Source organism: Balaenoptera borealis (assembly GCF_965194805.1).
Source record: "Balaenoptera borealis genome assembly, chromosome: X".
NCBI lineage: Eukaryota > Metazoa > Chordata > Mammalia > Artiodactyla > Balaenopteridae > Balaenoptera > Balaenoptera borealis.
Genome location: NC_138881.1, coordinates 32,488,731 through 32,515,089, shown reverse-complemented (window position 1 = coordinate 32,515,089; position 26,359 = coordinate 32,488,731). Strand labels below are relative to the sequence as shown.

General features: G+C 36.1%; 1 protein-coding gene and 2 long non-coding RNA genes across 3 annotated transcripts in view; 1 reads left to right on the top strand and 2 right to left on the bottom strand.

Annotated features, from left to right (window-relative positions):
- Positions 1–26,359, bottom strand: part of CFAP47 (cilia and flagella associated protein 47) — a 431,032-nt gene that overhangs the window by 56,501 nt on the left and 348,172 nt on the right. The window contains 4 exon segments of the mRNA XM_082377789.1: positions 17,451–17,600; positions 20,965–21,057; positions 21,594–21,682; positions 22,736–22,997. Coding sequence (XP_082233915.1) covers positions 17,451–17,600; positions 20,965–21,057; positions 21,594–21,682; positions 22,736–22,997 — 594 coding nt within the window.
- On the top strand, positions 2,286–13,750 carry LOC309621200. Its single transcript, XR_014239814.1, has 2 exons — positions 2,286–3,818; positions 12,014–13,750. It is a non-coding gene; the product is annotated as an uncharacterized lncRNA (long non-coding RNA).
- LOC309621178 lies at positions 5,012–12,002 on the bottom strand. Its single transcript, XR_014239787.1, has 2 exons — positions 11,436–12,002; positions 5,012–6,396 (listed from the first exon to the last, which is right to left on the bottom strand). It is a non-coding gene; the product is annotated as an uncharacterized lncRNA (long non-coding RNA).

The window sequence follows — 26,359 nt, the reverse complement described above, 5'->3', positions numbered from 1 at the left end:
TGAAATGACAAATAAGGTTCTTGTCCTCATGGAGCTTTATGATTGGGAGGGAAAAACTGCCAATAAACTACCAATTATATCACTAGTTTTTAAATGACTACTGTGATAACGGCTACTATGGAGAAGCAGAAGAGGCTATGAGAGCAAAGGTCCTGGGAACTTGACTTCTAAGGTCCTGAGGAGGAGACCAGTACACCAAAGTTGAAAGGTGATAAGGGTTTCCTGGATGTAGAGAGAAAGTAAATGCCTCCTAGGCATCAGAGTAGCATTGGGGAATTTTTCCGTGGTGGAAACCACCTCAGCCCATTTGAGAAAGAACTTAATAAGCAGGTGGAGCAAAAGGGAGTGGGAAGAACTTGTCAAGAGATGAAATGGGCAAAATAGGCAAGACCATGCAGGGTACAGTGACGATTTGGGGCTTCTAAGAATAACAAGAGCCTACTGAATGTTTTAAGTATGGAAGTGATGTGATCGTTGAATGGTAAATTGAGCAAAAGGGGATTAGGAGAGAAGGTAATGAAGTTTCTGCAGTAGTTCAGGCCATGTGGTGACTTTCACAAGGGTGAGAGGAAGATGTAGATTAAGCTCAAGCAATGCCCCGTGATGTGTGAAGTGCCAGCTACATGAGCAGTCCTGACTGGTAACTAGAATCATGAGCTTATCACTTCAGTACTGTATTCATACCCTTAACATATTGATACATACAAAATATTTAATCAAACAGGTTTCAGAGAATTGTAGAGTATGAGGTATCTGTATCTGTATCTATATCTATCTATCTATCGATCATCCACTGTCTCATAAAATAATGTTGGTAATAATCATTTGGGTATGACAGCAAGGTCATTATATTGAATAAGAGGGGTATGTCTCCATCCAGATATTATCCCTGCATAATTATCATTCAGCCTAATGCTTGCATCATCATGCCCATAAATCATGCAACGGGCACTATGTTGGCCAAGGGTGCCTATTACTTGGGTGAATTTTCTCAGGGCAATGACTGCATTTTATTCAATGTGGAAGAATATTAGTAATTTTTAAAAAGAGAACCCTTGATTCAATATGATAAATAATCAAAAAGTACTGAATTTTAACCAATTTATTTGCAAAATGTACTTTGAAATTATGTATTTATACCATATATATTTTAATCTGTAAGAAATACATTTCATAGCAAACCGAACCAAAATGTCTCAATTATAGAGAAATGAATATCAAAGTATAAAGAACAATATTATTCATGTTCTTTCCCTAAATTTCTATAGTTGTCTCTTCATTAATAACAGGCATCTACATTTGTTTGAAAGAACATAGTAATCATACAAGGAATGAATGGAGTACCGAAGACAAATCTGAAATAGGATGACGACAACAAGGTATTCAAAGAAAAGAGAGGATACTGGATAAACTACCTAAAGCTATTTTCTTTGAACAGATAATGAAGAATGTGCCATCTGCACATTCTTATTATTTTTTTACAAAATTGTGTACCTTTTTGAAGGGGTATTTCATTTACATGCTTTACTTCACTTTCATAAGGTCATTTAATAGACCAAACATTTTGATTAACTTAAAATAACTGCATGTTCCTTTGATACAACTGCAAGTACAGTAAACTACAAAATGAAAATTAAAGGAAGAAAGTGGCCACATAGCTGATACTCTTCTTACATGTTTCATTTTAAACAAGAAACCAGAAATAAAAGATAAAGGAACTTCTTGTAACATAAATATTTTATCTAAGCTTTTAGCAATTAGCACCCAATTTCAGACTCTAAGATTTAGGTACCATATTTTTGTACTTTCTTTTTTGATAGAATATTCTTTTGTGTATTAATGAGAAACTCCACTGAATGACATTCAGAGAATCACTTTTCCATCTCAACCTGTCATTTGTCAGTGACTGAAGATGGGCCCTCTAGTTACATCACTGTCAGAGAATGCGTAACCAGAGCTTTAAATGATAATAATGGTAATACCTAACACTTCTGAGACACTTACTGAGAATCAGGCACTTTTACGGATTCTATGCATTGCACTTAATCTTAAAAAAATATCCTATGAAATAGATACCATTACTATCTCCATACTACAATTGAAGAAACAAAGTTTATAGAGAACTAAAGTAACTTTGTCAAGGCCCTACAGAGACTAAATGGAAGAACCCAAGCTGTCTGTGTTCAGATTTCACAACCTAGGATACCAGGCCTGTCAAGTGGCACAACTGCTGAGAAGATGCCATCAGCAGCTGCATCTGGAAATGTGCAGGCCATCATCTGCGCAAGGGGGTGTGATGGCCCTCAGGGCAGAGGCCTGGGTCACTCAAACATTTAGATCCTGATCAGAGGAAGAGGAGCCAACAACAGAGATGGAAAAGGGAGAGATAAATAAAGCTAGTCATGAAAGCCCAGAGCAGAAAGTTCTTTAACTGGGTCAACTGGTAAATGCTGCCGATGAGTAAGCTCAGAGCACAAATCTGACCACTGGATTAGGCATACTGGATAAGGCTGACAATCTTGTCAGGGGTACTCTCATTAGAGTAGTTAGGACAGAAGGCTTCATGGAGTGAGTTGAGTAGAGAAAGCAAAATGAAGAGAAGCAGAGGAAAGGATCAAGTCTAGAGGCCAATGTGGGGTCATGGGAGGACCAATGACGAGCTTCTCAGGAGCTGTTTGTGATCACAGACCAAACCCAACATGGGTGTTTACACTCAACATGTAAACAACATGCAACAAGATGACTGGCCTGGGGGGTGAAATGCGACCACTGTGACACATAAATCAGGCACAAAAAAAGACAATAGATTAATCAAAGAAAAACAGCCTCAAGCTACTGAACACTGGGAAATAACAGGAAGAGGCATGAATCTGTTATGCAGTTCAATGGCAAAACTACTCTCACAGAAAAAGTCCCATAGAGAGAGAGTCACCGAACTAAACTCCAGAGAGGCACAAAGAAGGCATGGAATACGAGTTACTTAGGAAGAATAAACACAACTATAGGGGAAATTCTGCCCACACGGTATAGTTTGTAGTCTTACAGAAGTGACATTTCAAAATACAGTCTAAAAATACAAGTATTATAATATCCCAGTAGGGCAACACCAATTGATTTAAATAGTACAGGTGCATAAATCCAACATATTGGATAGATGTTTTTTGAATTCCTTCACAACGGTTTGTGTCTTGTTAATTTTGGCATCTCTGGGACTCAGCATAATACCTGGCAGCAAAGATGCTCCCTAGATTGTTGTTGAATAAAAAAGATATGGAAGTGATCAATCTTCATTAACTCAATGGTGTGTGTGAGGAGTCAGGGTGGAAAGAGAACAGAGAGGTCCTGGTATTTTCATTTAATGCGGTTTGATAGTTTTATTGGACTCTCAGGGAAAGAAGATGATGAAGATAAAGGGAAATAATGGGAAGGCGGTGGTGGGGATCCTTATTTCCTACTGATCATGTTTACATAGAGAGGCTTATCCACTCACTAGAAGGGAAAGGTATAGGAGGAAAAAAAATCTCAGCATCAATCTGCCTCCTCCATCATGATTTGCCATCCGAGGAAAAGCGACACATCCGATCAGTGAATTTGGGTGAAGAAATGAAGCATGAGCAGATGAGCAGACCCTTTTTTTTCTTTCCCGATGTCCTGAATCCAGGATGTACACTTTCTCTTCCTTCTTCATGTGTTGGTTGTTTATTCCTGTAGGGAATCTACAACTGGCTAGGTTGGGGTTAATGCACTTGATTTTGGTGGAAGGTATTAATAAGCCCAAACGAATCCAAAGTCATTTTCCAGTTCACCTTTATATAAAGGTGCCGCAGACCGGCTGCAGAAAGCTAGAAGTTCCTGGCGGTGAGGGGTAAGGAACTGAAAAGCACCAGTATGGGGTCAGAAGGGCCAAGACAACTGATGGTTGCAAGGCTAGTTTATTCAAAGAGCATGAATGTATATATAGGTTTAGTACGGAACGAATACCAGACAACAAATCAGCAAACCTTGTATTTCCATATAATTCTGTCGCCACTATCTATGCGCCATTATCTATGCGCCATTATCTATGCATCACTATCTATGCATCACTATCTATGCGTCAGCATGCCTTATGGGCCATTCTTTGGAGATACAGACTTCCCCCTCAGGGCAGCACGTCCTTCTTCTGGGGAGCAACCAGGGGCTCTTAGATCCAGAGCAGGCACCTGGAACGAAACTGGCCGCAAGCCATTTTCCTTTTTTACGCTCAATACCGCAGCGTCAGGAGTGCATACCAAGAAAGAGACAAGCAGTTCTCCGCAAAGCAGAAAGCTGAATAAGCTTACAGCTTGGGGGCCACCACATTTCCCCCTTTTTTATTATTTTTTAAAGCTTGATAATGTAGTTTTAAGCCATGAACATCCTGACGCAAGACAGCGAAGCGCCCCATTACAAATCTAACAATACAAGGTAATAAACCGATCACCAATAAAAGTAGTACACCAATTGATATCAGGCCTGAGAGCCCTCCATGAATCCATTGTATCGGATTTAGCCCTTGTAGTTGATCTAATAATCCTTGAATCAAATTCTGGGGTCCATCTTCGTCCAGGTGGGCCTCTTGAATAGCTTGTATTTCGGCATTTAACTTTTGAATATCAAGGCTAATGTGTCCATCAGTCCATACACTTAATATATGCATTTTTACTTTTTCCCAATCCCATTGTGAATCATTATATAAATGTTGAGTTACACAAATCCAGGTATATTTGGCATGACAAATCAAACGCATTTTTAATTTTAAAGCCATAACTTGATCCCCTATTCCTATTAGAACATTTTTTAATTCATCTACTTCCGTTTTTAGTTGGGTATCAATATGACTTTGTAGGGCTAATGCTACACTAGTATTTTTAGATAACTGATTAACATAATGAGCCTGGTGAATAGTTTGTGAAAGAGCAATCCCAGCAGTGGCCGCAGTAGCAGTTAAAGCTGCTAAGGCTAGGATTGCACATATTAGAACACCTATAAATCTCTTTGGTCGTTTTAATGCTTCAGTCAATTCCAGCCAGGCTTGCATGCCAGTGTTATGATACCATGGTTCAGACAAATTAACAGGTAACATTATATAAGAAGGTTGCTTCATAATCATAACAGATGCAGATCCTTTAACGGGCAAAACACAACTACTAAAGATACAATTAACACAAGTAATATTATAACCTATAGGATTCATAGTGTTTTCTACAATTAAATCTCCAATCAATAAAGCATAAGGAGGAGCGACGCAAGTAATCACCGGTCTATAAGAAAAGGATAAGGCAAGTTTCCAGAATTCCCATTGCTTGTAAAAAACAAGGCTGTTATTATTAACGGGGACAGAAGAAACTAGTATGGTGCCATTATCATAATCTAAAGTACACCAGACAGAGGCTTTAGTCCATGTATCATTACAAACAGGAAAATCAAACTGCGGGAATTCAGAAGCCATAAAAGCAGGAAATTGTAGTCCTGTGACAGTCTTTACGACCGTAATTTGATGTCCAGCTAATAACGTCCCTTGATTACCTATGGTAGTTTCAATACACAAATAATGTCCAGTATCTTCAATTCTCAAGCGATATATGCATAGAGAATGATCCAACGAAGTATTAGAAGCAAGCTTAGTTACTCTAGCATTCATGTGAATGGGAACGTTATCCTTATACCAAAATACAAAGGTGGATAAATCTTCTCGTCTAGGAACAGTCTGTTTGCAAGGAAGACAAATATTAGATCCCACAGCTTTATAATTTTTACGTAAATGAGTAAAAAATTGAGAATTTACAGTGGTTTGGTAAGAAATAGCATGTTCTAAAGCAACAGCCTTAACACAACCAGAATTGGTACTCATAGGACTTAAACAAACAGGGAGAGTATTAAACCAATTAGAGTAATTAACAGAAGTATTAGTAATAGGCAAATTTCCTAGCACTCTTCCAAAAGTAGAATCATTATAGAAAATTGGAAGGTCAGCTTCAGACCATGTAACAGGTTGTAATAAAGGAGGATCGGGTACATAAGCCCAATAAGATTTAGCCTCTATAGGTGGGGCTGCCAATACAGCTATCATGGCTAAAAAAAAGGTAAGAGGAGAGCGAGGATGAGCACTCTCCTCCATAATCCTACGTGCTTGAAATACTAAACATTGCAATTGATACCAAGTAATTTGATTTCGATCTCCCCTCGCCTCCCTGACAAGTTGTCTCCTACTCCGTCGCCGCATTCTTCTCGTCCGCCGGGGGAACCGGTTGGGGTGTGCTGTGGTCGATTGCGAGAGCCTCAGGCAACGCATTCTTCGAGTCAGGGTGTTTATTGGTGATGGCATGATAATGTCGAACCAAGCGCTCCGGGAGCCACCGCGGAGAGTCTGCCTCCCTAGGGAAAACACAAACATGGCCTCGGCCCCATACTAAAACAGGGTCTGGTCCATGCCAAAGGTTAGTCATGGGATCTTTCCATTTAACAAGCGCTTTTTCAGTAGGGGTTCCCGAAAGACCTGTAAACAATCGTTCATAAGGCGTGTGACTAAATGCATCTAAAGTTAAAAAATTTAAAATAAATAAAGCATGATTAAGCATAATCTGAGGAGATCTATCATATTCCCCCTTTTTTATTTTTTGTAATGTAATTTTTAATTGTCGGTTGGCACGTTCTACAATACCTTGACCCTGAGGATTGTAGGGAATGCCTGTTTTATGTGAAATATGGAAAGTTGCACAAAAATTGGCAAAAGCTTTACTCGTATATCCTGGAGCATTATCTGTTTTTAAAGCTTTAGGAATTCCCATAGATGCAAAACAATGAAATAAATGAGTAATTACATATTTAGTAGATTCCCCAGCCAAAGGCGTAGCACATATAAAATTAGAGTAAGTATCAACAGTTACATGAACAAATTGTAATTTACCAAAAGAGGGAATATGAGTAACATCCATTTGCCAAAGATGATGAGGGAGTAAACCCCGAGGATTGACTCCAAATTGTGGAACAGGAAGGTGGGGTAAACATTTAGAGCAGGACTTAACAATGTATCGGGCTGTTTCTCTAGAAATAGAGAATTGTTTTTGAAGCATAGCAGCAGATTGATGATGTAAATTATGTGATTGAGTAGCAAGATCCTGAGGTTGAGATAAACTTAAGCCTATAATCTTTGTATTTTCGTCAGCCAATTGATTTCCCAAAGACAATGGGCCAGGGAGACCTGAATGGGCTCGAATATGTAATATGGCTACAGGAAACTCATGCTGACGAATAATCTTTTGTAGTTGAAAGAAAGTCTGAAACAATTGAGAATCAACAGTATTGCCAATTATAGCAGTTTCTATGTTACGCAAAATAGTAACCAAATAATGGCTATCTGTATAGAGATTAAAAGAACAATGTGAAAAGATTTGAAAAGCCAAGGAAATCGCATGTAATTCAACTCGTTGGGCAGAGGTATGATCTGTTTGTTCTTTATGAAGTAAGTCATCAGAAATAACCACAGCGATGCCATTGGCAGAACCATCAGTAAAAACATTTGGGGCATTGAGAATAGGAGTTGAACAGATAGTTTTTGGAAAAATAAATAGATGTTGAGTAGCAAAATGAAGGAGCTTATTAGAAGGATAATGATTATCAATAATTCCTGAATATCCAGCAAAAGCAAGAGCCCAAAAATCAGAGACAAATAATAGCCAAGAATATTGATAAGTAGTATAAGGTATAATAATAGAATTTGGTTCATATCCTACCAACTGAATATTTCTTCTACGACCCAATTGAACAAGTGTTGCTATTAACTCATAATAAGGTGTAATGACTTTATTAGGCGTATTTTTCATATGAATCCATTCAAGAATTCCTGTTTCTTGCCATAATAAGGCGGTAGGGGTATGTGACGTAGCACAGATTATTAATAGTATAGGTAAAGAAGGCTCAATTCTAGTTAGCTGAGCAGATTGTATTGCTTTGTTTACAAGCTTGAGTGCTTGTTGAGCTTCAGAAGTTAAAATACGAGGGGAAGAAGGATCAGGACTTCCCTTTAGGATATTAAAAAGAGGCTGTAACTGACCCGTAGTTAATTTTAAAGAAGGTCGCAGCCAATTAATATCTCCTAATAACTTTTGAAAATCATTTAAAGTTTTAAGAACGTCAGTCCGTATCTCTATCTTCTGAGGTGTAATATTATAATTTGTGATATACTTACCAAGATATGAGAAAGGTGGGTTCATCTGTACTTTGTCAGCAGCAATGACTAGTCCTGATCGTGACAAATGACTTTGAAGGGAATTATAAGCCTTAAGTAAAATATGTTTATCAGAATAAGCAAGTAATAAGTCATCCATATAATGAATAAAATATATCTGAGGGAACTGTTTACGAACAGGGGCAATAACTTGAGCTACAAACTGTTGACATAAAGTAGGACTATTAGCCATACCCTGAGGCAGCATTTTCCATTGATAACGTTGCATAGGTTCTGTAAAATTTAAAGAGGGTAAGCTAAAAGCAAATCGCAACTTATCAGCCGGAAATAGAGAAATAGTAAAAAAGCAATCCTTAAGATCAATAATAATAATCATATAATTTTTAGGTATGGCTGCAGGAGAAGGCAAACCTGGTTGCAGAGCTCCCATAATTACCATAGTTTGGTTAACAGCACGTAAATCTTGCAATAAACGATATTTTCCCGATTTTTTCTTTATAACAAATATAGGAGTATTCCAAGGGCTATTAGACTTTTCTAGTCTGCCCAAAGCAAGCTGTTCATTAATTATATTATGAGCCGCCATTAATTTCTCCTTAGAAAGGGGCCATTGGTCCACCCAGACAGGATTATCAGAAATCCAAGTTATAGGGTCAGCATGTGGTGGAGGAGAATCCAAGGCCCCTAGAAAAAACCCAAGCCTGTTTTATCCCGTTTATTATCAGTCTGTAAGGGTAATTTATTTCCCTGTTGATTTTTTCCCAAACCATTCCTAGGATCATAACCTTGATTTAACAATATATTAGTTACAGTAGGGTTGGGACTAAGCAATAGGATTCCCATTTGTTGTAATATATCTCTTCCCCAAAGGTTAACTGGCAGTCCGGGCAATACGTAGGGTTTGAATAATCCTTGATTACCTTCAGCATCCTGCCAATGTAGGTATTGCGAACTTTGTTGTGGAGAATTAGATTGGCCAATACCTTGCAACTGTGTAATGGTTTGGTGCACGGGCCAATTTTTTGGCCAATGTATAAACGAAATAACAGAAACATCAGCACCAGTATCTAATAACCCAGAAAAAGGCCTTCCATTTATTTTTAATACCAATTGTGGTCTTTCCCTACCAATTTGTTGAATCCAGTAAACTGCATCAGAGGAACCGAAAGCCCCAGTTCCTCTTTTGTTATGTTGTAAAATTTTTCCTTCTGGTATGAATGGAATTAATAGAAGCTGAGCTATTCGCATACCGGGTGTGATAAGAAAAGATCCTTTTGATGTTTGAACCATAACCTTTAATTCCCCTTCATAATCAGCATCAATCACCCCAGGAATAATAGTTAAGCCTTTCATAGACATACTACTTCTTCCAAGGATTATACCAACTGTTCCCTGGGGTAAAGGCCCAAAAGTTCCCGTAGGAAGGGCTTGGGGTCCCATATCCGAGGTTAATAAGAATTGGGTGGAGGCACAGAGGTCCAGTCCTGCACTATTTGGCGTGGCCCTTTGAAGGGAGGAGATTCCATTCCCTGAGGAACAAAGGTCTGAGCTGGAGGCGGTGGAGCAGGTTGTGAGGGGATTATTGACATTGCTCCAATTGTTTGATGGGGCCGGAGCAGGCCCCTCCGGAAGTTTCCCGACAAGGGAGTTCCATCTTTATGAGTCACTGATCGACATTCTTTAGCCCAATGCCGTCCTCTTTTGCATCGGGGACAAATTGTGGGAGGAGGAGATTTACCTTGAGGCACAGAACTTACGATAGGCATATTAGGAGTATCAACAGTACAATTTTTTGCAAAATGACCTGGCTTCCCACATTTAAAACAGTTTTTACTTTTAGCATTTGGCCCAAATCCTGCCTTAGTTAGGGCTGCAGCTATAGCTGCTCCCTGTAAGTAAGATGATCCAATATCAGAACAAACTCGAATATAATCCTCTAAATTTCCTTTCCTTTTCCATGGACGTATAGCTGCTTGACAAATATTATTAGCATTTTCGAAAGCCAATTGTTTGACGATAATTGCTCCAGAAGGACCATCAGAAATAATTCTATCAACAGCCTGTAATAATCTAGCCACAAAATCAGCATAAGATTCATCTGCCCCTTGCCTTATTTTAGCAAGGTCTTCAGTCCTAGTGGAGGCAGGTAAATGTTTCCATGCATGTAGAGCTATATGACTGATCTGAGCATAAGCCACAAAAGGGAAAGCTAATTGATCCTGTAATAACTGATGTTGTCCTTCCCCAATCAACATCTCATAATTTACTAGCACATTATGTGCAGTATTTCTTTCAGCTTGTTCAGCAGCCTTTTCATAATATTCTGATTTCCAAAGTAAATAGTCGCCACCAGTGAGACAAGCACGAGCAATAGATTTCCAGTCTGCTGGAGGCAATGCTTCTGTTGCAATAGTATCCAACATAGTAATAGTGAAAGGGGCTGTAGGCCCATATTGTGCACAGGCTGCTTTTAAATCTTTCAAAACCTTAAAGGAGAGAGGCTGATATTCCCGATTATTTTGTTGTGGATTTTGAGGATTGGGTCGTTCCACCACCGGGCAGCAGAATAAAGGATCCTCCCCTCTATTAAGAGCTCCCCGTACTGCTTGTTGTAAAGGACTAAGCTTAGGAGGGATAGGGACAGAGACATGTAATTGCTGTAACCGCGGAAGAATATTTTCATCAGGATATTTTTCAGCCTCATATTTGGCTTCTTCACCCGCTAAATCAAAAGAAAAGTCATCATCATCAAGTGAATTAACACTTTTTATCCTCGGTGGCAACGGAGGAGCAGTAGCTACTGCAGCAACATGTTCTACAGATTTAGCTGTTAATTTTGGAACTGAATCATAAATTGGATTAAAACAATCTCTTATTAAATTCCACAAGCTAAAAATGGAAACTGAAACAGAAGATGGTCCATGAGCTTCATGATATTTAGATAATTCATCTCCTACACGAGTCCAAATTGCTAAGTCCACTGATCCTCCTTCAGGGAACCAAGGACAAGCATCATATACTAATTGCAAAAATTCCAGAAGTTGTGAGGTAGTTACCTTAGTTCCACGGGCTTTTAACATTGAAAGCAAAACCTGAGCAAATAAATCACGCTCCTTAGAGCCCTTTTGTCCCATATTATTTTACTTCTGACTCTTTCTCGAGTTACCGTCCTAAAAACGAAATTATTTCTTGTGGCCACACTATCTCACTCGAGAGTTCTACTTACCTGAAATCTTCCGAAATGCCTCACGCACTCAGGTCCCTGTTCGGGCGCCACTTGCCGCAGACCGGCTGCAGAAAGCTAGAAGTTCCTGGCGGTGAGGGGTAAGGAACTGAAAAGCACCAGTATGGGGTCAGAAGGGCCAAGACAACTGATGGTTGCAAGGCTAGTTTATTCAAAGAGCATGAATGTATATATAGGTTTAGTACGGAACGAATACCAGACAACAAATCAGCAAACCTTGTATTTCCACATAATTCTGTCGCCACTATCTATGCGCCATTATCTATGCGCCATTATCTATGCATCACTATCTATGCATCACTATCTATGCGTCAGCATGCCTTATGGGCCATTCTTTGGAGATACAGACTTCCCCCTCAGGGCAGCACGTCCTTCTTCTGGGGAGCAACCAGGGGCTCTTAGATCCAGAGCAGGCACCTGGAACGAAACTGGCCGCAAGCCATTTTCCTTTTTTACGCTCAATACCGCAGCGTCAGGAGTGCATACCAAGAAAGAGACAAGCAGTTCTCCGCAAAGCAGAAAGCTGAATAAGCTTACAGCTTGGGGGCCACCACATAAAGGTACCTTTTGATCTCCATCTGCTTTATTTCTACATCTACTTCTCAGATGCTTATAAATTCGGATGAGGGAATACAGGGTGTAACTAATGATCACACCTAAAAAAGCCCCATCAAAGTTCAAGCCACAGAGTTAAGTGCTCGAATTTCCACCATAAGGGATTTAAGAGACTATAGGAAGTACAAAATGGCATAAACAACATGATTCTTTTGAATTCTATTTAATGTGTTGAGTAAACTATAACTAAATGACACACATAGGTGAAAACAGCTGGTTTGCCTTTGCACAAAGTCTAAAATAGTATTCAGACTTGTGACCAGGCTCGTCCCTCCATAAATAAATAGGTGAGAAGGAAGGGCGAGCAGGAAGAATTACAGAGAGTGCATGTAAGTTGGTTACATCTTTGGAATAACAGCAGTGAAAGGAATCCAGTTATTACCAGATGCTTTTAAGGAACTCAGGAAAGAGAGAGGTCAACTGATTTATTAAATATTCAGAGAAAAGACACTAAGACAGAGAAAAACATTAAAGTTGAGAGGGGACTGAACAAACCTACTTCTGTATAGCAAGACATGCTTCAGAACAGAAATAAACGTTCACAAATTAAAATGTCTTTTGCCAAAAAATAGCTAGCTTCTTGCATTTGGTGGTACTGAGCAGAGAAAAAGCTATTTTAGAGAGAATGATGGGAAGAGATAAGCCTGCAAACCTTCCAAATAGTTATTTTCAATAGTAAGCATTATTTTTCATCACGAAAAGTAATGAAGCAGTAAAATATGAACCATATCAAAAGGTGTATTTTCAGGAGCTATTTGAGAGAGAGAGTTTTCCTAACATGCCTTTCAAACCTCTCAAAATGATGTTGGCAGCTTCCTTATAGACCCTGCTTATCTAGGAGGAAGTGGATTTTTTTCAGGTAATAAGATTTAATCAATTTCTATTATCAGAATTATAATTTCTTTAGCTTGCAACCTGACAAGAGTACAATTTAAGCAATTTAAAGTAGCAAGAACATATTAAGATGAGTCCTGGATATAAGCATTTCTTTACCTTCCTTTCCACTTCATGTCATAGAAGCATCAACATTGTGCCTTCAACAGGATAGATTTCAAATAAAAATCAAGGCTTGAACACTAAACTATTAAAATTCACTGAAGCGGACTTCCTTGGTAGTGCAGTGGTTAAGAATCCACCTGCCAATGCAGGAGACATGGGTTCGAGTCCTAGTCGGGGCAGATCCCACATGCCGCAGAACACCTAAGCCCGTGCGCCCCAACTACTGAGCCTGCGCTCTAGAGCCTGTGAGCCACAACTACTGAAGCCCGCGCACCTAGAGCTCGTGCTCTGCAACAAGAGAAGTCACTGCAGTGAGAAGCCCGTGCACCGCAACGAAAAGTAGCCTCCGCTCGCCACAACTAGAGAAAGCCCGCACGCAGCAACGAAGACCCAATGCAGCCATAAATAAATAAATAAATAAATAAATTTATTTTAAAAAAAGAATAAAGAACACCCCCTTAAAAAAAAATTCACTGAAGCATAGCAGGATGACACACAAAACAATGGTTTCACTTCGGAAGGAAACTGGACATTCACTGGGGTACAATTATTATAGGTTGGCTGCTTATTAAAATTATTTTCTATTTTAATAAGAAAGTACTTACATTTATTTATCTCTGGAAATTAGAAGTTGTATTACACATCTGAATTCTGAGGTTAATCTACACTAATATTCTTGTCCCTGATATGCATAAACAATCAGAATTTTCTTTGAGTATTGGCTATCGGTTGAAGAAAAGAAAGCCAACAGAATTTCATTTACTTAAAGATTACATTTCCTACATTTGTCTAATGTCATTACATGATTCACTAAGGCAAAATCTATATCCAATTTATAATAACTTTTTTGAGATAAATGGAAATGCTTTGTATCAGTCTGATTCCATTATTAATAGATAGTTCTTTGAAATAGAGAGTAACTGAACAGGCATTGAAATGGAAAATTCCCCTCTCCTCATATAAACTTATTTCACTTTTTATAAATTTAAGCAGTTTGTGATTACACTGGCATTTTGCAATGATAAAACTAAAATTCAACCAAAGGGAAAAAATAAGTAATAAGTTAATATAATTAAGAATTAAATATCTCATTGTGCAACCTAGTAACTGTATTACTATCTCCTACTCTCACATACTTCATACTATCAATAACTAGCCAGTAAATAAAAAGAACACAGTTAGGGTGAACTAATACTTTTGGAATTCCAAAGATCTTTTGAAATGCATTGGATACATATAACATAGATACTCATTTCATAATTCCATCTCCAGCTTTTCAAATATTGCCTTGCAAATTTTATAGTGAAAGTGTATAGCGGAGATTATTCTGACATTTTTGTAATTCATTTAAGAAATATTTATTATTTCTAGATCCTCTTCTACATTTACTCTTAGAATGTTATTTGCAAATAATAGAACCCCAGTTTGAATAATCTTTTTTGGAAGACACCAAGGGTTTCATGAAGCAAATGGAAATGTTGATTAAGCATGATGGAGTCATGTGTATAAGTCGATGAGCAGGCAGAGAAAGGAGACCTGCAAAGAGAGGAGAAAGCAGGCCTGCATAGAAAAGCAGAGAAATAAATATTCCCTAGCTCTACACATTACAGCTTCAGCAAATAAAGATAAACAGGCTGGAATGACAGTAGGGAACAAATGGTGAATGTAATTCAGGATTACTTTATATAGATAGAATCACATCAAAAACATTTTAGTAGGTAAAAGTGATCAAATATCATTTCATATGGAATAGATATTTTTATAGGTGAAAAATTGATGGGTATTGGTGCTTTTATATGTTGTAAAGTCATTTTTTATTCAGCAAGCAATGTGTAAACACTACTACTGAAAAAAAGAGCAACAGGATAAAACAGGGTACAAAGTGAAATAGAAGAGAGTGTGATAATAAAGGGAAAGCTGAAACAACTCTGTTTATTGATTGGCCACTTTGTACCAGGCATTATACCTTATGTTAGGGAACCTCTTAGAGAGCTTTTCCCTTGTAGAAGTTTTTGATTTCTACAGGGCTTTAAAAGAAAAAGCAATTAGGTTAGGTCTGATGCCAATATGAACAGCTCAGAACCTACTATTTCATCTTTAGGTTTTAAATCTAAAGTATTTTTTAAAACGGTTTTAAAAAATAGGCCTGGATTCATGCATTATCCCTTCCACTGCTGCATTGTAGGACCCTGGACAAGTCACTAAACTTCTTTTACTTAGATTTCCTCACTTGTAAAATAAAAATATAGGGATACTATGTGCTTCATAGGGTTTCTTTGATGATAAGTCCTATAATAATATAATAAGTACAAAACATAAAACACTTAGCATTGTTCTTGGAAGACTAAGTGCTTAATAAATAAACCAGCATGGATATCAGAAAGGTTCTAATCCGGGTTTGGGGTATGGTAGAAGGCACGGACAGAGTGACAAGACTTTATATCAGATAGGTGGCAGAGAGAACTGGAGAATGGAGGGTGGTACTCGGTTCACGGCAACAGGGGCTGTGCAGAGCCAGCCAGTTAAACCTGGATCCTCATCTCAGTAGGCGATTTGAGATGTTGACCAGAAACTGACTGGAACTCTATCCTACACAGTGGGGATACCAGTCTGATGGTAGGAGAGGGATAGGGGTATGTGTGAATTTCCATGCCCAGGAAAACACCTGATGTATAATAGGTCCTCATTAAGTACTTTCGGATGGACTGATGATAGATTTTAACAGTTCACAGCAAATAAAATATGGCAGAGACTGCTAATTGTCTCCCCAATATCTACTTTCTCTCTTTTCCTCTTTTTTCATAATAGAATGCCCCCCAATTTTATTTGGGTCTGTCAAGAGGCATTTCCCAGCCTCAAGTGCAGCTAGGTGTGCCCATATGAGTAAGGTCTCACCAGTGGGATACAAGTAGAAATCACATATGCATCTTCAGGTCATGGCTTTAAAGGGAACCAGCTTGCTCTTCACTGTGGACGTGACTGTAGAATTGATCATGCAGATGAGGACAACTTAGTGGATGGTGGAGCAACAAGAGAAAAGGAACCTGAATGCCTGATAATCTCAAGGGGCAGAGGCACTACACTGCCTAAACCACGCACAAGTCCAGGCTTACATGTGAAAGAGAAATACGCCTGTCTTGTTTGTCACTGTTAATTGGTCTTAGTTAAAATAACTGGTTAAATTCCTAACATGTTTCCATCACTCAAGTATGGCTGGAAGTATGAGAGGGTATATATCAAGTTTATTATATTCTAACACCATCTGAGTGGGGCTGAATTGAGTTGAGGGGCTGCTATCCATATTACTTCAGGAATTTCTTGAACCATTTAAAATGAGCATTTATTACTTAGTAGAAATAGCTGCTATTATAAAAACTTATAATATAATTATATATTATATTAAATTAAATTATAATTAAATTAAATTAAATATAAAAATTTTAAAAATAAAAATTAAATATAAATTAAATTAAATTATAATATAAAATTATAAAAAACTATTTTACTATCTCTTGTATATTCTCTCTATACTCTTGTATACTCTCTCTCTCTCTTCAGTTATACCTCATTTACATTCTCTTATCACTGAAATAATTAGATGATAATAGTGAGATTAAAGTAAAAAACTATAGATATAAATGAGAAAACTAGAGAAGATATTTTGTTTCTGCATGGAATTTCATACTTAATTTTGTGGTTAATTTGCTTTTTAAATAATACATAAACATAGATTTCTCCCCTTGATTCTAATAAAACACTGCTATGGGAATTTCCCTTTCAGTGTGAATAGGAGCATTCTACTTTAGTTCATCTGGGAGATAGCTGAAAAATAAAGTTTGCATCACTGAGATTTGATTTTGCCAGACCATAATACTAACTTTTTGAAAAGTCTTATTTAAGACTCTAAATGTCAGAGGGGTAGTTGTACAAAATATATGTGGGTATTACATCTAATTTATGTCAATTTTTCTATTTCTTTAAATAAGAAACATTTTATTCAAGGTTCTGCTTCCAAATTTAAAGCTGAAGCCATGGCTTCAATCATATTCCTTAAATCAGAAAAAGAGAGTAAAGGAAGAAATTAAAGTTGAAAGGAAATGAAAATTACAGTTACTGTAACTTTTTCTTTCCTCACTGATGACAAAATCACAACCTATTTTTATAAATCCACTGATAACCATAATTATTGTCGTTTTGGAGAAAACTTCTATGTGAAGAGAACAAACATAAGCGAATACTCGGGCACTATTTTAATGATATTGTATGTGAAAAATAAATGGGAATGGATTTTCATGCAACTGAGTAATCAGCAACCTGAAATTTAAGGAAAACTGAGTTTTTATTTATTATAATTTTTTATACCCATGACTGTGGTTCTCTTACCTTTGATATCTTCATAAGAATCATATGACTTTCTTTCTGGAATCACTACAAAGTCTGTCAGTTCTATAGGATTTTGTCCCCAAAAATCTCCATCCAGTGTGACTTCCACCTCCTCTTCTACCCGCTTCCTGGACTGACATTTTATGACAACTACAGGAGAGAAATACTTTCAGTTAATTTGACTATTGGGTTATATGATCGTTCTTGAGATAGAAAAAAATGAATTATGTTATGAAAAATAAAAGTTCCTTTGGCATACTTTGACATGTCACTGCATCTGGTATTAACACACATACACTCATTCAGTATCAACATACATTGACATTTTGGAAGCAACATGAATATTAAATAATATGTAAAAATAGCATGACAAGAGATAAATCTAGAAGATACACCAAAGTACAGAAGATTACATTAGGATGTAGAAATGTGATTCAGGGACTGGATTTTTCAGCTAGCTGTACTCATTGTGGTAAATACCAAACTTTACTTATATAAAAATACTACAGCAAATACCTTCAAATAATTTAAAAAATAAGTTCTGTAATATTTATTTTGTAATAACACTCTTAAAATATATTTTATTAAAATATCTCCTAAACCAAAAATATTAGTTTATTTACATGCACCTTAAAATTCACTTAAATTATTTAAGTAAAATATTTTGATTTCCATTTATGAATTGCTTTTAAATTTACAAAATACACTATTTAGTAGTTAAAAATTGTAATGAATTATTTAAAATTAATATTAAAATGTTATTACATATTAATTTAGCATACAGCACCAAAACATTAAATTAATATGTAACTTTACATATTTCCCTCTCTCTATAAAAAATTCCAACATTTTCTTATATAAAGTGCAGAAGAAGTTGTTAATGATCTTGTGAGCAACCAAAATATTATGTCTATATCAACTACTAATTATATAAAGGAATATTAATATATTGGCATTAGCTGTATAATATTATGGGGCCATGTATGCTGGAGTCCATATTTAAGAATATTATTTCTCCAAAATATATTAACTGTTATATTTTTATCAGTTCAGATGCACATAGGACATAAATTGAATATGAGATAAAAAGGGAGTCATAATACTAAAAAAAGCTTTGAAATGGATTACACTATGCTTTCGTGGCATCAATAATATTGATAATATGTTCATCTGAACAGCAAGATTGGACAATGTCCTCAGATTTATGTGTTTTCGCAGTATAGACCACATTTATAGTAAAGAAATGTTTAAAATAAATTTATTTTTAATTCTTAAATTTACAGGTTAATACTGAACATTTTGGACTTAGAATTAATATGTGAAATGTACAACAAGGGTACAAAGTTAGATGTAAATTAAGTGGGTTGAAATGGCTGAGGAAAATGTACAAGCTTTTCTGGTTATAATTAGCTTCAGTCTTAAAGCATTAAATTGGAAATTAGTGTGATCAAAGTTACAATTAGTATCATGTCATTGGTCTTGTCCTGTAAGTCCTTAGGAAATTACTGCCCTAGCAATGCCAGGATTACTAAACCACAACGGATTCACATTCCATTGTCTTTACACTGTAATAGGGAGTACAGCCCTTTTCCAATCATCTACCCCAAAGGACAGGAGAAAAGGTGGTTCACAGAGCAACAAAAGTACCCTGGGCTTGAGAATAACCTGGGTTATAGATACATAGAAAAAAAAAGAAACAACAAACATTGATGATGACACAGTTGAGCAGGGAAAGCAATGGGTTATTTCTGATGTGTTCTTAAGAATGAAGAATGGACTGTACCGAAAGTAAATAATATTTATTTATAAAATCATACCCACTTGTTTCTCAAGGGCATTTGTAGAGAAAAAGAATTACTAGAATAGGTTTTAGACTTTTGGTAAAATGATTTAATAACTAGTACACAATCTGTTCAGAACACAGATGTTACTACTTGGTTGTGCTAATGTAACACAGGCTATTTACAGAACTCACATTTACTTTAAAAATCTAATAATTATCAAAAGTGACTTGATAGAAAATTTCTATGTTTCTGGAGCATACTTAACCTTCTTTGAAGAAAACTGTGCAAGAAATCTGTTTTTATTTTCTCATAGGCTTTATTTTAGACTTTAAAAAATCTGCTTTAACTCTTTAATCTGGGAAAAAAACAAGCAGTGTCTGGGGTAGATACGAGCAACACTGCTGTTAGAATTCCAACAGAGTAATGTCTAGGCTGTATTACATCACTTTGATCAGAAGACTATTATAAATTTTAAACTGTTCAGCTCTTCGGAAAGTATACAAACAACTATGTTTTGAAGGAAATAAAAAAAAACATTTTGACATGTTTTTGAAGCATTCTGAAGACAATTTAGTATATTTGAAATATTTATGTGTTGATAATTTTTTAACTCAAGAGTAAAAATATTTCAAGTAAAACAAATGACATTTATTGTCAAAGGTACTGTTAGTTAAGTGGATTTTTACTCTAGTTAAAATTAAACTACATAAGGAAATATATCATCTTGGCCTTCCTTTATAACCAGTGTCTCTGGGGAAATGCTGTTATTCATAAGCAAAACTGACTATTTTCTCTTCTAAGTGTGGTGACATAATTTGCATCAGTAAAGACTAGCTCTTTTTCACTAGCAAAGATTGGTATTGGAGGGAGAAGAAAAATTCAAAATTTCAAGACTTCTTTTAGCTTATCTGTGTTGCTCAAGGTGGAGATCAAAAATAGATATCCCTTTGCTGTGCAATTCAGTGATTCTTAGTTATGAAGAACTATGCCTAGAGCCTGGTAAGAGGTTGGGATACTAAATTTCACCTTATGGTTATCTAAGAGGAGTTGTGATTCTTACGCTGACCCTGGGAACAAAATGGGAAAATGAAAGTATGCGGAAGAAGTGAGAAGAGTGTTGAGGAAAGAGAACATACAGAAACTTGAGAGAAGCCTGGAGTATGTGGAGGAAAAAAGGGGTCATTGCGGAAAAAAAAGGCATTTTAAGAGTAGGGATTTTACGTTGCATGTGTGGTGGCCAAGCCCACCTCCCTAAAATCTGTAGTACATTCTGACTGGTTTTTGGAGAACATCATAAAAGTTTTGTATCTGGGACAACTAATAGAGGAATCATTGACCCCATGAGTTACACAGAAGCTGGAATATGGTGATTAAATGTGATCCAAGAACCCAAGTACCCAGGAATCTTACAGATCTAGTGCAGGGCTCTGAGCACATCAAAGAATATTAAATAAAGGGGTCTGAATTTAATGTTATTTCAATCTTAGTTGATTTGTAGGTTTCACCAACAAGGAAAACAACAGGAAATGGTATGGTTTTGTGGAAAGATCATTGGACTTATTGTTAAGAGACCAGATTCAGTCCTAGCATTTCCACCAATAGGGCTGGGTCACTTTACAACCTACTTTCTCTGGACCTGGATTTTCTTACTTGTACAAAGAAGAGATGGGATTAGAAGGTCTCTAAGATACCTAAAATCCTGGTGTTCTCTGACTCTAAGATATACCTACCTTGGGGGCATTTAGGATGTGGTGCCTGTGGGAATCCAAGAATAGGGTATATCCAGCATACTCCTGGGATTTCTTCACTGTCTATCCCCAAAGCTGTAATTGGAAATTAAATTATTAAGAGTGAACAAAAGCATAAACACTTTCAATATTAGCATGAAATGACATATTTTTTAGTAACCTAATGGTATTTTAGCAAAGCTTGTGAATTTAAACTTTGGCAGAGAAAAACTTAAGTATGAAATACAAAATATTTTCTGCAAATGTTGATTTTATAACCATTTCAAACCAAACACTGGTAAACTGTCACAAAGGAAAATGTAATACAACCATTGTGGGACGCAAGTTAAAACTGAAGAATTTTTTTCTCTACATTCAAAGGTTGGTACAGCAGTTGGCCCTCCATATCTGTGGGTTCCGAATCCACAGATTCAACCAACTGTGAACTGAAAATATTTAAAGAAAAAAAAAAAGAAATTCCAGAAAGTTCCAAAAAGCAAAACTTGTATTTACATAGCATTTACATTATATTAGGAATTATAAGTAATGTAGAGGTGATTTAAAGTATATGGGAGGATGTGCATAGGTTATATGCAAATACTATGCCATTTTATATAATGGACTTGAGCAACCATGGATATTGGTATCTGCAGGGGTCCTGGAATCGATACCCCATGGATTCTGAGGGACGACTGTATTGGTATTTACTGATGTGACTAAACTGTTATTAATCAGAGGTAATACAGTTTCCATGGGTTATATTCTAAACTGGATGGGCAAAGCACAAAACACAAAAAATGCCATTAAGTACAGGCCTTCAGAAAGTTATCAGGAATTTACTTTTGGAGGCTACCAGTTAAAAGAAAAAGGGCATTTGTAAAATTATTCTACGTCCATCATACACCATCAGGAGAACAGCAATACTAGAAAATGATTCTGGTCGTTGTTGAAAACAGGCTTTTCTTATGAAAAATCGAACATAAGACACGACAGGCAGGACCAGCTTCATGGGCATGTGACGTATGCAAGAACTCCACACTTGGAATTGCTCATGTTTGTTTAATGTCTTGAAATTCTTAACACTTTTTGAACAAGGGCCTCCTCATTTTCATTTTACCCAGATCACGTCGGCAGTCTTGATTGCAGGAGTGGTGAAAAACATGGCAGAATGGACACTGAGGCCGTAGGAAAGAATTTTTTGAGAGTGAAGAAGAAATATGCACATATAGGACAAAGTAAGAATTTCTTTTTAATTAAGGTTTCTAGACAATTATTTAATTAAAATTATAAAAGCAGAGAAAACATTTAAATTTTGCATCATCACTGGAGTCTGCTTAAATTTCAGCTAAGCAAAGAGGGGACAAGTAACCTGCATTCTGGCAACGACAGCACACCCTAGTCATGGCAGTATTTCATCAGGACGTCATATACCGGGCACAGGGTCATCACTTGGTGAATGCGAGCATCAGAAGTCCTATGCTTTGCCCAGACAAGCTGTTCCAGGTTGTTCTCTAGATACAGACTCAAAAAGGAGTCCCTTTGCATGTATCTATGATTCACTGATACGATACTTAGATTGACTTGTTCCTCACTCTGAAATTCAAATCAGCAATGATATATACAATCCCCATATATCAAATATATTTTCCCCCTCTGACCATGTAAATTTCAACACTTCATGAACTTTACATTGCATAACATATAAAAGAAACCGATCATATCAATGCCAGCCAAAATGAAATCATGTTCCTTCAATGTGCTATGTAAATGTTACCTTTTCACCTCTGTGCGCAATTCTTTAAAATTGTCAATAGGCCACCTTTCTCCACTTGCCTTCTTCATTTGAACAATGACCATTGTTTTTTGTAATTTCATAACCTGGGGCATAAGTAACACCTGGATATCTACAGTCCCTTTAGGAGGCAATGCAATTCCTGTAAAAAAAAAAAAACACACACAAAAATAAGCTTTAATGTGGTAAACGTTTTTAGAATATAATAATTTTAACCACAGAAAGTAACCTCTCCTTACTGATCACCTAAATTTTTCAAAATCATTCCTGAACAAAAAAACACATTATGCTAAATTATAAGTGCACTTCACTGGCTTCACTAATTTTCCTCAAATGTCACCAAAATTCTTTAAAAAACACATTTTATCCTGAGCCAAGAAGGTTCTCCTGAAGAGGCTGGAAGAATTGAAGAAATGTTGATAGTGATGGCTTGAGTTTCCCAGAGTGATAAAAAACCCATAAAACCCATGGATCTTTTCAAGTCTTACCACATTTTGCATAAGGCAAAGTACAGCAATTTCTGACCCTTTCATTTCTTTGCATATTTTTGTTCTAGACCATAACAGCTCCATGTTTCTGCTTGGAGCCCCAGAATTGCTACCAGTAAACTGTTCATTTCTTTAACTGATTCACGAAGGAAGCCAAAGCTTATCTGTGAAAGAAAGGGGCATCCACTTCAGGTTGTAAAAATCAGAAGACAGAAAAACAGACAGCAATTTCTTGTGTTCTAGAGGATTAGAATTTTTCAACCTTTGCTTTGAATAAGTACCACCTGCGAAAAACTTGTTAGACATGGAGTTTGCTAAGGCCCAACTACAGAGATTCTGATTTGTTCAGTCTGGGCTGGGACCTCAAAGCTGCATATTTACGTAGCAGCTCATGAGATCCAGAAGCAGGTGATCATGAGACCATACTTAGAAAAAAACCCTCTATCTATTGGACAAGTATTGAGAGGTTGGAAGAGTAGTGAGCTTCTAGCCATTTATAACAGTGAAGATTTCCAAGTGATCGGTGTCTTCCTTTATTTTGAAGAGTAACACTCTTTACAAGAAAATGAGGGATTATTGACTATATTGTTTTTTTAAAATTCTTTGTTATAAGATTGATGATATTCTAAGTCATTTTGTCTCAGATGAGAATACTGTACTAAACTATTAAGAACATCAAGAAAGAAAATAGAAAATGGCCCCTCTGCAAAATATCCCAACTCAAAATTCTTATAAATTTTCAAATTTTAAAGTTTATTCCTTCAGGAAATGAAAATTTTCTAAGGTGTATTGTCACACTTAACAATAACTAGTAATTAATATGATTAATAGTTAATATTTATTCACTACTGACTCTATGCCAGGCTCTGTGCTAAGTATTTTTCACACAATATCTCATTTCATTCTCAGAAAATCACCATAAACAAGAGTTATTATGTTTCTCATTTTAGAGATGGAGATATTGAGACAATTTGGTTAAACAACTTGCCCAAAGTCCCAATGAAAGATCATGTTGTTTACCAAGATATCTGAAAAATTTCTATCTTCAACTTTGCCTTTATGAGTTCTGTATTTTCAACGAATTGCTGCATTCAAATAAGTAAAAACAGCAAGAGCCAAAATAAAATAGGATAAAGAGCTGGAATATGATAAAAAAAAGCAGAGCTGAGTCAAATAAACCATACATTGCATCTCCAAGGAAAAGTTTAGAAATGATCATTTACCCTTACAAAAGTATATTACCACTAAAAATAGATTATATTATAACTAAAAATAAACCCAGACATTTAGATGGTGTAAGGAGTCAAGACAAAGATACAAAAGGGTACTTCATTGCTAACATCATGCTATCTTATAATATTTGAAATGAAAGATAATGCTATAACCAATAAGCCCATTTAATTAAAATCTAGTAGGCTATTTGTGGCTGTAACTTTTTACCAGTCTACAAATAGAACTATAGTTCCCTATTGAATTCACCATACATTTCTTTAACTACTATTACATGTTTGAATAGTAAGTCACTGCAATGTTAATAAACTTCCAAGAAATCACTGAAACTTAGCAATGAAAAGAACTTTGAGAATTTATCAAATTCATTTCGTGTCTCACAAATAATTTATATTTCCTGTGGTTTTCCCATTGTCCTTTGCAACACTTTGAGTAGAGACAGAAAAGCCGTCCACACTTCTATCTTATAAAGAATCTAACCTATGTTTTCTTCTAATATCTATATATTTTCATCCTTATAGTTAAATACTCAATCCACTTGTAATTTATCCATATGTAAGGAATGAAGAATGTATCCAATGTTGTTGATTTTCTATATGAGACTAATTATCCAAAAACCACTTATTTAAAAGTTCAATGATTTGAAATGCCACCTACATGGCATTTCCTTATATATTTTGGCCTTTTTCTGGAGTCCCTAGATTTCTCTTCATGTGTAAGTACCACACTGTTTTAATTATAGATGCTTTATTTTCTACTAGAACTGTCTCCTCCTCCAGCTCATTTTTTTAAAAGAATTTTTCTAAATTTGGAATGAACAGTTAGCTCCAAGAAGGGGATGGCCTGGGAAACAGTTCTTTTAATGGGACTGCCCCACATTTACGCTTTAGGGATCACTGACATTTTTGTCAATTCACGATCTATTCAAGAGCAAGGATATGGCCTTTATTTTTCTCATTTGAGCATTATATTAAGTGCTTCTAGGTTCTTGGAATAGGTTTTCAGCCAGTGTTAGTTTTCAGTGTTGCTGGAGGCTCATTTCAGCATCTTCATATGCGTTTAGCAGGAAGCTGGGAGAAACCACATCAGTTGTTTCTATCTTCTGACTGGGAAATCTAGCTTGTGTGATGATTACTACATCTATTAGGTTAAACAATCTAATAAAACATATTCTAAACTCAAAACATTTTCTAAGCTTATCTTTTTCTGTTTTACTCCATTTCCATATAGTAAGTACACAAAGTAACTACAGATGTATTTACTTTTTTCTATTACAGTTACCATTCGGGGATTCAAAATCCTAATAAGCATCTAGGGGGAAATATGCACATTTTATTTTACATAACTGATTTTAGGTACTTATATATTTTATGAGAGAAGTATACATTATTTATATAATTTTGAGACCCTGATAATACGTCATGTTTAGCATCTGAGAAATATTAAAACGAGTGGCATTCATTGTATTATTATTATTGTTGTTTTGCTTTTGAAATCTGCTGTGGCCTAGCTGCACTTAACATTCAAATTTTATTCAGTGTATTCTAATACTGCTATTTTGACTGCTCTTTTGATTAAACGTAATAGAAATATTTATGCACTGATCTCCAATTTGAAATATAGAAATTGTACAATACTTTAATGGTATGAGGTTACTTGCCTTCTTAGAAGAAAATCTTCTCAAGAGCGTGAAGTGAGCATAATACTCATCTTAGTAATGAAAATATTTCATTTGGGGAGATTAATTTTTAATCACTTTAGTGGTATTACACTACTGCTCCCCACAGCATAATTTCTAATATTTAGCATGGAATTAGAAATAGCCCATGTCAGGAAATCAAATAGATACTTAAACATTCTAGCTCCCTAAGTGATGCTATTATTTTTG